The 14,172-nt window shown below is 39.7% G+C and overlaps 1 protein-coding gene across 1 annotated transcript in view; it reads right to left on the reverse strand.

Moving 5' to 3' along the window:
- The window catches only part of colgalt1b (collagen beta(1-O)galactosyltransferase 1b), a 21,231-nt gene continuing 7,059 nt past the window's right edge, over positions 1-14,172 (reverse strand). The window contains exons 4-12 of the mRNA XM_077197752.1: positions 12,649-12,783; positions 11,024-11,228; positions 9,292-9,411; positions 9,108-9,184; positions 8,317-8,423; positions 8,069-8,201; positions 6,587-6,714; positions 5,844-6,050; positions 1-1,692 (exon numbers count right to left, since the gene is read on the reverse strand). Coding sequence (XP_077053867.1) covers positions 1,425-1,692; positions 5,844-6,050; positions 6,587-6,714; positions 8,069-8,201; positions 8,317-8,423; positions 9,108-9,184; positions 9,292-9,411; positions 11,024-11,228; positions 12,649-12,783 — 1,380 coding nt within the window. The 3' untranslated portion in view covers positions 1-1,424. The remainder of the gene's footprint in view (positions 1,693-5,843; positions 6,051-6,586; positions 6,715-8,068; positions 8,202-8,316; positions 8,424-9,107; positions 9,185-9,291; positions 9,412-11,023; positions 11,229-12,648; positions 12,784-14,172) is intronic.

Consider the following 14,172-nt stretch of genomic DNA (forward strand, 5'->3'; position numbering starts at 1 on the left):
TTTTAATCAGACTTTAAGTAACATACTTTATTCTTTGGTATAAAAGGCACATTCAGGAGACGTACAGATTAGTGTGACAAACACGTAAAAGAAAACAGAAGAAACAGAAAAGGAGTGTTTTCACTCAGCTAAATCTTATTACCGCCGGTTCTTGAGTTAGCACATGAAATATCACGTAAACATTAGTTTGCATTGCAACACAAGTATTTATTTGCTAGCTAGCCTTAAAATGACTCAGTTTAATTGTTTTCTATTCTCCTATAAATCTCCCAAGGCAACTGAAAATAATAAAAATAATAAAAACAAAAGTAAAACACTAGTGTGTGGTTCACATGACGGGACTGAGCTGGACAAGCAATAAATTAGTCGTCTGCAAGCAAACTATCAGATAAAACATGCCGATCTGATTCTCACCATCATCTGGGATGCACACAGAGAAAGTCAACGCTCACTGAAATCATGTGACATAATAAAGGAAAAAATCACGTACATTGATCCATATTTAACAGATCGGCCAGGACTAGCGTTAAACAAGACCCATCAGATCAGGTTAAAACTATCTAAAACTAATCCAGGTCAACAATGTCAAATCATGTTGATTGTCCTTGTGGATTCATTCCCTTTCAAATGAAGAAACTCGTCGTTTCTGCTCCCAGTCCAGCATTTCAGGAGAATCTGAGAATCTCCGTCCAAGAAAACTTCAGTCCTGTCTCTGAAACCTCCCGGCAGAAGTGTGTGTGTGTGTGTGTGTGTGTGTGTGTGTGTGTGTGTGTGTGTGTGTGTGTGTGTGTGTGTGTTAGAGCTCGTCCCGGGCCGTGCTGTCCAACGGGGACTGCAGGACGTCTGAGTGTGTGTGTGTGTGTGTGTGTGTGTGTGTGTTTGTGTGTTTGTGTGTGTGTGTGTTAGAGCTCGTCCCGGGCTGTGCTGTCCAGCGGGGACTGCAGGACGTCTGAGTGTGTGTGTGTGTGTGTGTGTGTGTGTGTGTGTGTGTGTGTGTTTGTGTGTTTGTGTGTGTGTGTGTGTGTGTGTTTGTGTGTGTGTGTGTGTTAGAGCTCGTCCCGGGCTGTGCTGTCCAACGGGGACTGCAGGACGTCTGAGTGTGTGTGTGTGTGTGTGTGTGTGTGTGTGTGTGTGTGTGTGTGTGTGTGTGTGTGTGTGTGTGTGTGTGTTTGTGTGTGTGTGTGTGTTAGAGCTCGTCCCGGGCTGTGCTGTCCAACGGGGACTGCAGGACGTCTGAGTGTGTGTGTGTGTGTGTGTGTGTGTGTGTGTGTGTGTGTTTGTGTGTTTGTGTGTGTGTGTGTTAGAGCTCGTCCCGGGCTGTGCTGTCCAACGGGGACTGCAGGACGTCTGAGTGTGTGTGTGTGTGTGTGTGTGTGTGTGTGTGTGTGTGTGTGTGTGTGTGTGTGTGTGTGTGTGTGTGTAAGTTAGAGCTCGTCCCGGGCTGTGCTGTCCAGCGGGGACTGCAGGACGTCTGAGTTCTGTGCTCCGCTGCTCAGCTCCTCCTGCTCGCGGCTCTTTCGGGATCTGGCCCGGTCCCAGTCGGTGCGGACAGTCTCGTTGTCCCAGACGGTGGAGGTCTCGGTGTCGCTGATGTATCCCGGGTCGCCGGTGTAGTGTGAGGGGTAAACCAGCAGAGGCTCGGCCGAGAACGCCCGCAGGTCCCGCTGCTGGAAGTGGGACATGTACTCCTCACTGCACAGATCACACGGGACACAACAGTGTTGATATATGAGATGAACAGACAAACAACTGAACAAATGATGGAGAGACAAACATGTCTGAACCTCAGAGATCAAATCATTACTCCTTCTTCCTTTGTTTTAAACTATTATTAACAATAACTATAATTTAATCAGTGAAATTATTTATTGCATTATTTTTAGTAGTACTAATAAAAAAATAAACTTCATTAATCAACAAAATAATTTATTTTATTATTTATGATAATGTTTTACATTATTCTTCTTCTTATTATTCTTATTATATTGTTCATAAAACATAATTTAACTTACTAATTAATTTATTATTATTATTTATAATAATAATGTTTTAATTAATTATTGTATACAATTATTATTATTATCAAAACATTATTATTTTAACTAAATTATTTTATTATTCATAATTATACATTTATTTATTTTATTACTTTTGATGTATTATTATGGTCATCATCATTATTAATAAAAATAAAAATAATTGTTAACAATGTTTCAGTATTAAAACTTTCAACAATGGTCCTGTACCCCGGGCAACACGGAAATGTTGTTCCAGGGTAAGTCTATTGGATAAGACTATTGGATAACACTGGGAAAGCGTGTCCTTTTTCATCGCGGACGCCACAACCCCCCGAAGGAGTTACGTGGAGATACACATATGGACTCACCCGAAGGTTGTACTGCACATGAAATATTGGGGTGACTTAGCCCAAGGGAAAGACACGAGCTTACGTTTAGGAGCAGCTGTGGAAGAATAAACAAATGGGATCCAAGCAGGAAAATAAAATAATATGCTATAAAACCTGGCGAACGCGTTGGGTGTCCCCAGCCCGCAGCTCCACAGATATCTGTTAGTGAGGAGCCAAGTGCCAGCGCCCAGGAGGATGCAATGCCTCTCGTGGAGTGAGAACGTAACCTGAGCGGGCAGGGCACGCCTTGTGCTTGGTAAGCCAAGGCGATGCCATCCACTATCCAGTGGGCCATCCTCTGCTTGGAGACAGCCTTTCCCTTCTGCTGGCCTCCGTAACAGACAAAGAGCTGGTCTGAGGTTTTGAGTTCTGTCCACGTACAGACGCAGAGCAAAGCCAGGGCTGGGTCTGCCTCCTCCAGGGGCACCACTTGCAGGTTCACCACCTGGTCCCTGAAGGGAGTGGTATAAACTTGGGCACATATCCGGGCTGGGGTCTCAGGACAACGTGGCCGTCACCCGGCCCGAACTCCAGGCACGATTCGTCAACCGAAAATGCCTGCAGGTCCCCTACTCTCTTGATAGAGGCCCTAAGTGATCTCTTCCCTACTGATTTGTCATCTATGTGGTCGTGATATGCTGAATAGCTGCAGCATGTACTTTGAGGGTGGAGGGAGACAGCTTTCGCTCCAACCTTTGCTGCAAGAAGGAAAGCACGGACCCTATCGAACATCTTCGGGGGTCTTCTCGGTGAGAGGAACACCACTCGACGAACAGGTTCCACTTCAAGGCGTACACACGTCTCGTGGATGGTGCCCGTGTCACCGAGAACCCCCGCGTCCCATCCAGGGACCAGACGTGGAGTTTCCAGAGGTCCGGACGCCATAGGGTGCCCCGTCTCTGCGTCAGAAGGTCCCTCCTCAAAAGAATGAGCCAAGAAGGGGCTGTCATGAGGACCTGCTCCTTGTCCTCCCTGACTTTGCACAGGGGGAAATGCATATTTGCTTTGCTGCCCCTCTTGGCGGGGGCCTGGATGGAGAAAGCAGCAGCTGAGCGCGAGACAGGATGTGTCTGATGGCCTCAGTCTGCTTCTGTACAGCTGAGAACTGCTGGGTCGAAGGTCTCGACCGCGTCGCCGAAGAGGCCGGTCTGGGACACGGGGGATTAAAGGAACCAGGTCTCCCTCATGTCCGCGAGACACAGCCAGAGTTGGCGTTCCTGGACCACCATAGTGGACATCGCACGACCCACCAACTGCGCGGTCACCTTCATCGCTCGAAGCACATGGTCCGTCGCGGCACGAAGTTCTTGGAGAACTTGTGGATCATGACCACCCTCGTGCAGGTCCTTCAGTGCCTTGGCCTGATGGACCTGCAGCTACGCCATATTGTGTAAGGCAGAAGCGGCTTCCCCACAGGCCTGGTAAGCCTTGCTGGTTAAGTCTGACGAGACAAACAAGGAAGGAAGCTGGCAGACGAGTGAAGCAGAGGACGAGAGGATGAAATGGTGAGTAAGTGCAGGTGATCGGAAGGAGGGATGCGGGGAAATGTAGTGCATGATGTCTGAACTGGTGACTGTGACAGTACCAGATAGAGTCCAGTTTAGAGTGGATCATGGGACACACCAACTGAGATTTAAGAGATCCGCCTAATATCTGGCACTAATTCAAGTGTGCTTGGACTGTAAAGGCTAGATTCATAGATTCCTAATGAACGGGCAAAATATTAAGGTAAATATAATAATCTAATGTCTAGATAAAGTACCATATAAATGACCAATAACCAATTGTAATTCCAACCTGAAGTAGAGGTTGTGATAAAATGGAGTCAGATAAAATTGGAGTTAAACTTTCCCTCGCTGAAAAGACTGAATACGCTGGAAACCTTCAACCGTTTATTGGAAACTGTGGTTGTGCCACATTTATTAATAAACATGCAGAACACGTCACTGGAGTTTCACCTGAGAATATGAGCTCTCGGGTTTCTCTCCTACTAAAACCGCTTATGTCAACCTGATGCTCTTCAGGATTCACTGATCAATAAAAAGATAAAAACAACAGCATTTATTCAAAATAGAAATCTTTTCTAATAATAAAAGCCTTTACCAGCATTTTTTTTTTTCAATTATCACATCCTTACTGAATAAAAGTATTATTTCTTTCAAAAAAAGATTGAAAAAAATTACTGACCCCAAACTTGTTGAAAGGTAATGTTAGAAAAGATTTATATTTTAAATAAATGCAGTTTTCTTTTGTTTTCTTTTTTAAAACTTGTATTCATTAGTGAATCTTAATAAAAAAGTATCACAGGTTATAAAAAACTATTAAGCAGCAACTGTTTCCAACACTGATAAAGAATCATCATGTTAGAATGATTTCTGAAAGATCATGTGACACTGAAGACTAGTTAAGTTGCCAGTTAAGTCTGACGAGTGCTTACAGGCCCGGGAAGGAAGACAGGTGGAGAGCAACGGCCCGTTCCACTGGAGGGATGCGCGTGAGACCCTTAGCCGGCCCGCCATCAAGGGTGGCGAGGGAGGAGGAGCTACTGGGACGGTTTCTGGCAGTGAAAGATGCATCCATGAACCATCGAGCTCCTCATGCACCTCCGGGAACACAGGAACCGGGGTGTGTGGCTGAGAACCAGCCTAAGCCACCCAAAGAACCCAATTGTCCAGCCGCAGGGCCTCGATCCTCAGGTCGCCGCACTCCTGCCTGAAGTAACCCTCTGAGAAGCGTTAGATTGCGACAGAGAGTTCCTCTGCAGGAATGAGAGTCTCGACTTCAGCTCCGAGATGGACATCATCCCACAATGGGTGCATGACTCATTCACGAACGCCACCTCAGCGTGTTCAACGCCCAGACACGAGAGGCAGCGATCGTGACGATCCCAGGTGACGACTGCATCCAGAAACACACAAGTAGAGTGACATCTTTAAAAAGACGCAGCTCCACTTGTGTAAGCTCTTTCAGGGACACACTCTCCTTGGTGCTGAAGCACGCAGGGGAACGGTCGCAGCGACACACACAGGGAAAGTGTCATTTGGACGCTGCCTCTCTCTCTTTGAAGGCAGTCTCTTATCAGCTGTGAGAACGGCCATTGTTTTGCTCAAATAAAAGGCAAAAGAGAGAAAAAATTCGACCTCGCTGCCACGGCGTATCGTCAACACGAGAGTGTATCATCAACACTCTCTGAAGACAGCATTCGAAACGCTCGGCTCCTCAACGTGCAATCGCAGCTGCTGATCGTTATATGTAAATGACTGCGCCCCATTGTGCATTGGCTCTTTCAGTTACACTCGGAGTAGATTGGCTCTCTAGCTAGATTCCTATTTAGTGGGTTCAGTCCGACGATGCGTGGAACGTGACCGACTGAAAGGGAACTGAACACTGGGATCAATGATCCGGACAGACGGATGAGCATCTCTCTCTCTCTCACATGGGGTGTTTGTTGTACATGACGGGCAGGAACTCGTCCACCGGCAGCATCTTCTTCAGCGGCTTGGCCCGCAGCAGCTTCTGCGCCCCGCGGAGCGAGATCATGTATCCCAGCGTCCAGTACGAATAATCCGCCTCCACCAGGTTGTGGATTCTGGGAACAGATTTCTCCGGACGGTCCACTTGCATCCGCTTCCGTCCGATATAACTGACAGCAGGAGACAGAGAGAGAGAGAGGGTGCCATGAATACATATAATATTGTCTTTTTTGTTTAATTTTATTATCATTATTTTCTGTACTAAATGTTCAAAATAATTTTCTATGTTGTTTTAATGCTTTGACAATTCAAAATTTATTTTTTTGTCATGCCAATAAAGCTTTCTGAATTGAATTGACAGAGAGAGAGAGAGAGAGAGAGAGAGAGAGAGAGAGAGAGAGAGAGAGAGAGAGAGAGAGACACAGACGGCTCATGAGAAACTGAATCTATCAACTTATTTCAAATGTCCAGTAGAGGGCGCAGTACACATACATATTAATGTGTGTGAGTCTGTGTGTATGTGTGTGTGCGTGTGAGAGTGTGCGTGTGTGTGAGTGTGAGAGTGCATGTGTTAGTGTGAGTGTGTGTGTGTGTGTGTGTGTGTGTGTGTGTGTGTGTGTGTGTGTGTGTGTGTGTGTGTGTGTGTGTGTGTGTGTGCACGTGTTAGTGTTAGTGCGTGTGTATCAGTGTGTGTGTGTTTCCTCACATCAAGTCCCAGTCTAGCCGCTGAGACTGGATCTCATGCATCAGATTCTGCAGGCGACGCTTGAAGAAAATCTCGAAGCGCAGATCGTCCTCGATCACCAGAGACGTCTTCAGTCCTCGATCCACGATCTGACACCACACACACAACCGGCTCATAACTGTTATTTACACAACTTCAGATCTCACAGATATGCCTTTATCAAGCCCAAGAAAAAAATTATAATAAATACAATTTAACTAACTAAATAAACAACTACATTTTAAATAAATAAATGCAATTTAAACAAATCTTAAAATGTAGTTATATTTTTATTGCTATTAAACTTTTGTCTTTTTCATTTTCAGCATGAATTTTACTTGATAAATGTTTGTTTCTGATAAATATCTGGAAAACTGTATTTTTGCTCTGCACTTTTTCAATGACTCTTGTCTCGTCTTGAATAATTACATGAAAAACACTGTTTATTGTACTGAGAAACACTTGAAGGCTACATTTAATTACATAATATTTACATTAATATTTAGTCTATAAAAGTATGAGATTTTGCTTTTGAATCAATATGGGTGTGAAAATTCACGATTTTTCACTGGTTTTGGTATCATTACTGGAGATAAACTCCAGTTTCTGATAAATATCTGAAAAACTTCAAGCAGCATTTACTTCATTTATATCATTTCTTTCTTCATTTTATTACTAACAGCTGTCTCGTCTAATTACTTGAAAAACAATGTTTACTGAATTAAGACACTTGAAAGGCTAAATCCCACTGTTTAAATTTGCATTAATATTTTAACATTTATGATTGATATGAAAATGTCACATTAAATGCGAATGTAATATTAACATTTATTTAACAGTAACCAAAGCATTTGCCGTTGCTCCCAGTATCAGCTCAACTCGACTCGCCTCGATTCGCTTTTTGCTCCGTTTTCCATTACAGATAGCACCTCCCCAATAGTACCTGGTTGTCATGGCGACACCACAGGAACTACGCCACACACACCCGCTACCCACACACACACACACAGGACAATGGAGGAAATCGAGTGTATGCTGTTTTTGATCCTCTGGATGTGGCTGTTTCTCACAGCAAGAAGACAAATGTTGTTTCAGGAGAGGCTGAGGGCAGCAAAACGAAAAGCTCCGTGTGCCGCGTGCAATGATGACGCGGTGAATAGTGACGATTCTCTCTGACCAATCAGCAGTCTGCAGCGTTTCACGTCACATTTTAGTATCTCCTCAGCTCGCTTAGAACCTCGCCGGACATGATACGAAAAAAAGTACCCGAAAGCAGAGGTACAACTTTTACGCAGTGGAAAACCAAACAAAGGCGAGTTGAGTCGAGTCGAGCTGGTACTGTGTAATGGAAAAGCACCATATGTAGTGTCTTGATATTTCACTGGTTACTAATGACCCACCCCCCCCACCCCTCTCTCTCTCTCTCTCTCTCTCTCTTGCTCACACACAGACACACACACACACCTCTGTCCAGATGTTGTAGTGTGACAGAAAGCAGCCCAGTTCTCCTTTAGTGAGCGGCCGGCCGTGATACGGGTCACTGTATCCGGGCAGCATCTCAATCCCCAGCGCCTCCACCTGACTGCTGTTCAGCGCCCTGAAACACACACACACACACTCGTGTCAGGCAGTCGGTGTGTAAGAGAGGGGCATCATGGGAAGCTAATGTTTGCAGACGTGTGTGTGTGTGTGTTCGTGTGTTTGAGACATACTTGCCATCTACAGCGGCGATGATCTTGCACTCGATCTGTTGTTCGTAGAGAGTCCTCAGCATACGATCCCTGCGGTCTGAGCGTCTCAGCAGGTTTATCATGAACACCTCAACACACACACACACACACATTATAACAACAATAATAACATATACCATTCTCTAATTTCATTTGAGATCATATACAATAAAACATATAATAATATAAAATGAAATAAAAGATAGAACAATTAAATACACAATAAAAAATAAAAATAAATATATATATATATAATTTAAATATAAAACTAGTTTATACTACATAAAATAATGTAATATAGAAGTAATTTAAATTATATAATAAAATATAAAAATTAATTAATTTAATATAAATTTAATATAAGATATAAAAGTAGAGAATTTATTATGAGATAATATACTATATACAAATTATGATATAAAACCACATAAAAATAATAATATAAAATTATATAAAAATTTAAAACAATTAATTATACTATAATAAAAAGTAAAATACAAAAAAAATATTAAATAAAAAATATTAAACTATGACAGTAGTTTATACTTTTAGTATTTCATAAAATAATTGAATATAGAATAAATTTTAATAATAAAATATAATATTAAATAATAGAAAATACAATAGAAAAAAATTATATAAAATAAAAATACATGCATACAATACAACTTATAAACAATAAAACATTTTAATATAAAATAACAAAATATCATAATATAAAATAACAAAGTAAATCATAATACAATAAAATAAAAAAAAACTGAGTTCCTCACCTCATCAAAGCCCATTTTATCAGGCTGTTTAGGAGTAGGAGAGAGATAGACGGACGGCTCAGTCGGAGGATTGCGCACTGCAGACGAAACAAATGATCTTGAACGTCCAGTTACGCTCTCAGCCTTGATAAAGTCACTAGAGGAACTTCAAGCAGAAAAACAAGACCTTAGTCATGTGACTCACCCATGATCTCCAGCTGCGAGTGCAGAAAACTGTCCGCCTCGTCCTGCAAGGTATTCTGGGAGCGCAGGGGCACAGGGAAATACCCATAAGTCTCTCTGTTGCACAGGTACATCTGAACGTCTGCGGGGGAACGATGTTAAAATTCAATGAAAACATGAACATGAATCTGGGTTCATGCTAACTAAGGTAGTTAACTAATATTACCTTATTGTAAAGTGTTGCCCAATAATAACTCTGACTATATCAACATGCAATATTGTTGACGAAAAAAGGTGAAACCGAAGTGTTTATAATTACAAAAGTTTCAAGAATTTAATTATTTTTATGCATGTTATATCATTTTCGCTTTATTTTCGTCAACAAAAAGTAGAAAGAATATTATATAACATGTAGATTTATTCATTTAGCAGACGCTTTTACCCAAAGCGACTTACAAATGAGAACAATAGAAGCAGTGAAACTAACAGTAGGGCCATATGTAAGTGTTGTGACCCATCTCAGTTTAATCTACATGTACTTCCTATATCTACAGGTGAAACTCGAAAAATTTGAATATCGTGCAAAAGTTATAATTTTGATGATTATGGTTTACAGCTTATGAAAACGCCAAATTCAAAATCTCAGAAAATTAGAATATTACATGAAATCAATAAAAAAAAAGGATTTTAAATACAGAAATGTCGGCCGTCTGAGAAGTATAATCATGCTTATCATATATAATCTGATATCAATATCATCAGTATATTTAGTTATATATACTAAATATATTAGTTTCACCTTTTAATTTGAATTACTGAAATAAATGAGCTTTTGTATGATATTCTAATTTTTCAAGTTTCACCTGTATATATATATATATATTAGGGGTGGAACGGTACATGTATTCGTATTGAACCGAATCGGTACGGGCGTCACGGTTCGGTGCATGAATTAACACGGAGAATACACGGTATAAAAATAAATAAAACTCGCGTGCAAATTAATTAATGTAATGCGGAACTACTGTTAGATACGCGGGTCCTTTAGGGTCACCTAATCTGTTGGCCTGCTAGGTTTGTTTACTTTAGCCTCCGCTGACCGCGCGCGCGCCTTCCCAACTGGACGAGGCATTTATACTTCGCGCTCGCTGGTGTACTATTCTTTGAAACGACAGTGTGCGACTCGGTGTAATTGTCCTCTAAACCCTCAGGAATCACCGGTGAGAAGTAAGGTACACTCGTGAATGTTTATTTTAGTACTTTGGTACTCTACTAACACTTTAGGACACCCAAACCACACTACTAAAGAATCATGTAAAGCAGTAAACCAGATTATTCCTTGTGACATTAGAAAAAAATGGATAAGAGAACGTAACCTACAACTAAATTAACGTTATCTTACATATTTTCTAAACATTTTTATTTAGTTTTGTGAACCTTTTTATAAAACATGGCCATTTATTTTTTTATTTAAAGGGCTTATGTCTGCTATTGTTGGCTCATTTTGTTAATGTAAGCAACTAATTTAGACGCAAGAACTGGGTGTAAAAAATAATAAAATAAAAATAATTGCCTTCTGCATTTTTGTTTTGCTTTTCCCTCCATTGTCCCGAACTCGTACCGAACCGTGATGTCTGATCCGAGGTATGAACCGAACCGTGACTTCTGTGTACCGTTCCACCCCTAATATATATATAGAATAGAATATAAAGTGTTAGTATTAATGGATAAATGCATATATTATATAGTATAACCGGCCATCCGCGCGGAGAAGGCGAAGATGATGATGTCGTCGAAGGCCCAGCTGTAGTCGGGATGAGGCGGGAAGAAGGCCAGCTGACGGGACGCTTGCTTCCTCAGATCCAGCAGGAGCGTGGAGTGCACCATGGGGACGGCGAAGCAGCCCGTCCTCTCCTGCCGGCGGATCGGCATGTAGGCCGGCGTACGCTTGTAATAGCCCTGAAAACATTCGTTTAACTCTCATTAAACATTAGAAAATGTTTGTTTATGACCTTTTTGTTCATCGCTGAAGGCCCGTTCACGTCAAGCACGACCACTGTAAACAGAGATCAAGTGGAAAAAAGAAAAAATCAAAGCACTCTTCTTCAAAATGATCTAAGAAGCCTTTATTTACTGGCTATTTCCTAATAGAAAATGAAAAGACATACGGAGAAGCAACCGGATAAAGTGATAAAGCGGGTCTGACTGCGCACCTTCTTGGCGTGGAACTGTCCCGGGATGTTAAACAAAAAAAAAATGATGTCCAACTCGCAGCTGCATTATGGTGCAATAGTGGAGTTTATTAGCGTGAAACCACCAAATGCAAAGTATTGACAAGTGCTGGAGGGGAAAAATAATAAAGTAACAACACAAAAGAAAACAAACTCCAAAAATATGTCCACGTATCCACTATACACTTCTGCGCTTTCTGTGACTAAAACTCATTCTGAAATGAACCACGATTGTAATGATAATGACACAAAGGGACGATATTGCTGGAATCACTTTCAGAACCATTATTTCCAGCTGATGAACCATAAAAATATTGACAGCCAATCAGAATCCATCCTGCTTTAAAGAGCACGAACATTTAAAGCGGCAGACGACAAAACGGTAAATTTCTTACTGTAAATATATAAATATATATTATTTTTAAAAAAAAATCATTTATATAATTTTATCCATTTTATATAATTTCGCTTTATTTTCATCTAAAAAAAGTAGAATCAATCTAATATATAGCTGTTATAGAGTATATTTTATAATATATATTATAAAATATACTCTATAATAGTTGTATCTTGGTCAAATAATGTCCTAGCTTAATTATTCAGCTTTCGTATGATGTATAAATCTCAATTTTAAAAAAATGACCCATGTGACTGGTTGTTTTTTAAACAAGCCTTGCCAGATTTCAAGAGTTTAAATCTCGCAATCAGAGATTTTCCTTTTATATCAACATGCAATATTGTTGATGAAAAAAGGTGAAACTAAAATGTTTATAATTATAAAAGTTAAGTTAATTATAAAAGTTTTAAAATATTTATATAATTTTATCCATTTGATATAATTTCACTTTATTTTCATCAATAAAAAGTTGAAAGAATATTGTATAGTTCTCTCTATATTATTATACTATATATATATTTAATATATAATATAATATAAATGTTTGTTTTTTAAACAAGCCTAGCCAGATGTGAAGATTTTAAATCCCCCAATCAGAGATTGTGCTTTAACGGACACATTTTCACTGCCTAAATCTTGACTAAGAATAAGGTTTAATACATATGATAAAAACTAAATAGCACATTTGACACAGGACTAAGACTAAGAGAATGAACACACTGACAGGACACACTGGTGTTTCCACACACACCTGTGAGGTCATGCCGCACCAGAAGTTTGAGTACGCGGCTCTGGACTCGAGCATCGGCGCCACGATCGTCTTATTCTCCCGCATCAGCTTCCATAACACATCTCTGTTGGTCAGCAGATTATCACAGTCCACCGTCTGCACACACATTCACATGTGATGTCACATGAGCAAACACATGAGCAAACACATTTGCATATGCCCGCCTCCAGAGCAAGATCTCCACCAATAGAATTACATCATCAAATATGTGACCCTGGATCATAAAACCGGTCACATGTCGCACGGGTATATTTGTGGCAACAGCCGACAATACATCGTACGAGTCAAAATTATCGATTTTTCTTACAAGCCAAAAATCATTAGGATATTATGATGTTCATTTACATTTTGTACATTTCCTACCGTAAATATATAAATATATATTATTTAAAAGAAAAAATTATATCATTTTATCCATTTTATATAATTTCGCTTTATTTTCGTCTACAAAAAAGTAAAATATTTTATAATATATATTATATATTTAATATAAATCATTAGGATATTATGTAGAGATCATGTTCCATGAAGATATTTTGTAAATTTCCTACCGTAAATATTATTATATATATTATTTTAAAAAAAAATTTTTCTTCACTTATATCATTTTATCCATTTTATATAATTTTGCTTTATTTTCTTCTACAAAAAAGTATTACAAATATAATATAAAGTTCTTTATTTTCATGAGTGGATGCAGCACAATCACGAACATAAATGTAAAACTTTAAATGGGATTTTCTCAATGTTTAGATTTTTTTTTTGCACACTCAGATTCCAGATTTTCAAATAGTTGTATATCGGTCAAATAATGTACTATCTTATTTATTCAGATTTCGTATGATGTATAAATCTCAATTTTAAAAAATACCCATGTGACTGGTTTTGTGGTCCAGGCTCACATAGAAGAGTGTATAATGTCCCGGTTTAAACAGCAGGTTTGTGTCTCTGCACAGACGATCCCAGCGGTTTACATTAATGGCGTCCCGGATCACGCCGGAGGATTATATGTTGGTTTGGAGAATTTGACTGCAGATTATTTTGTGAATGAGGAACAATGTAATGGAGCGTTTGCAAAGAAACTTTTGTTGAAAGATGAAGCTCAAGTAAATGATTTCATAATGCTTTGTCTGTAAATTATAGTTTTATATGAATAATGTTTTTCAAACACTTACTTGTGTGTAATGGCGAGTGTGTGTAGATACTGTTTCCTATGCAGTGACGTTAGCCAATCATAACAGTGTCCATTTACTAAAGGAGCCGATCCTTAAAAACGGATCATTTCAGACAGACACTCAGAATGAGGGAGGAAAATAATATTTTCCGCGTATATATATTTGTTTTTCTGTGCAAAATCCTTTATTAACTTTATAAGAGAACCTCAAGGAACATATTAAAATAATAATAAAAGAAAATCCTTTTAATATTTGTATAAAATGTTTTCAGGGATCTTCCTTGCATGTTATTTACAATGAAATAATGTAT

This window comes from Siphateles boraxobius, unplaced genomic scaffold (assembly GCF_051911475.1).
Source record: "Siphateles boraxobius isolate OS27281-9 unplaced genomic scaffold, OSU_SipBor_1 111, whole genome shotgun sequence".
NCBI lineage: Eukaryota > Metazoa > Chordata > Actinopteri > Cypriniformes > Leuciscidae > Siphateles > Siphateles boraxobius.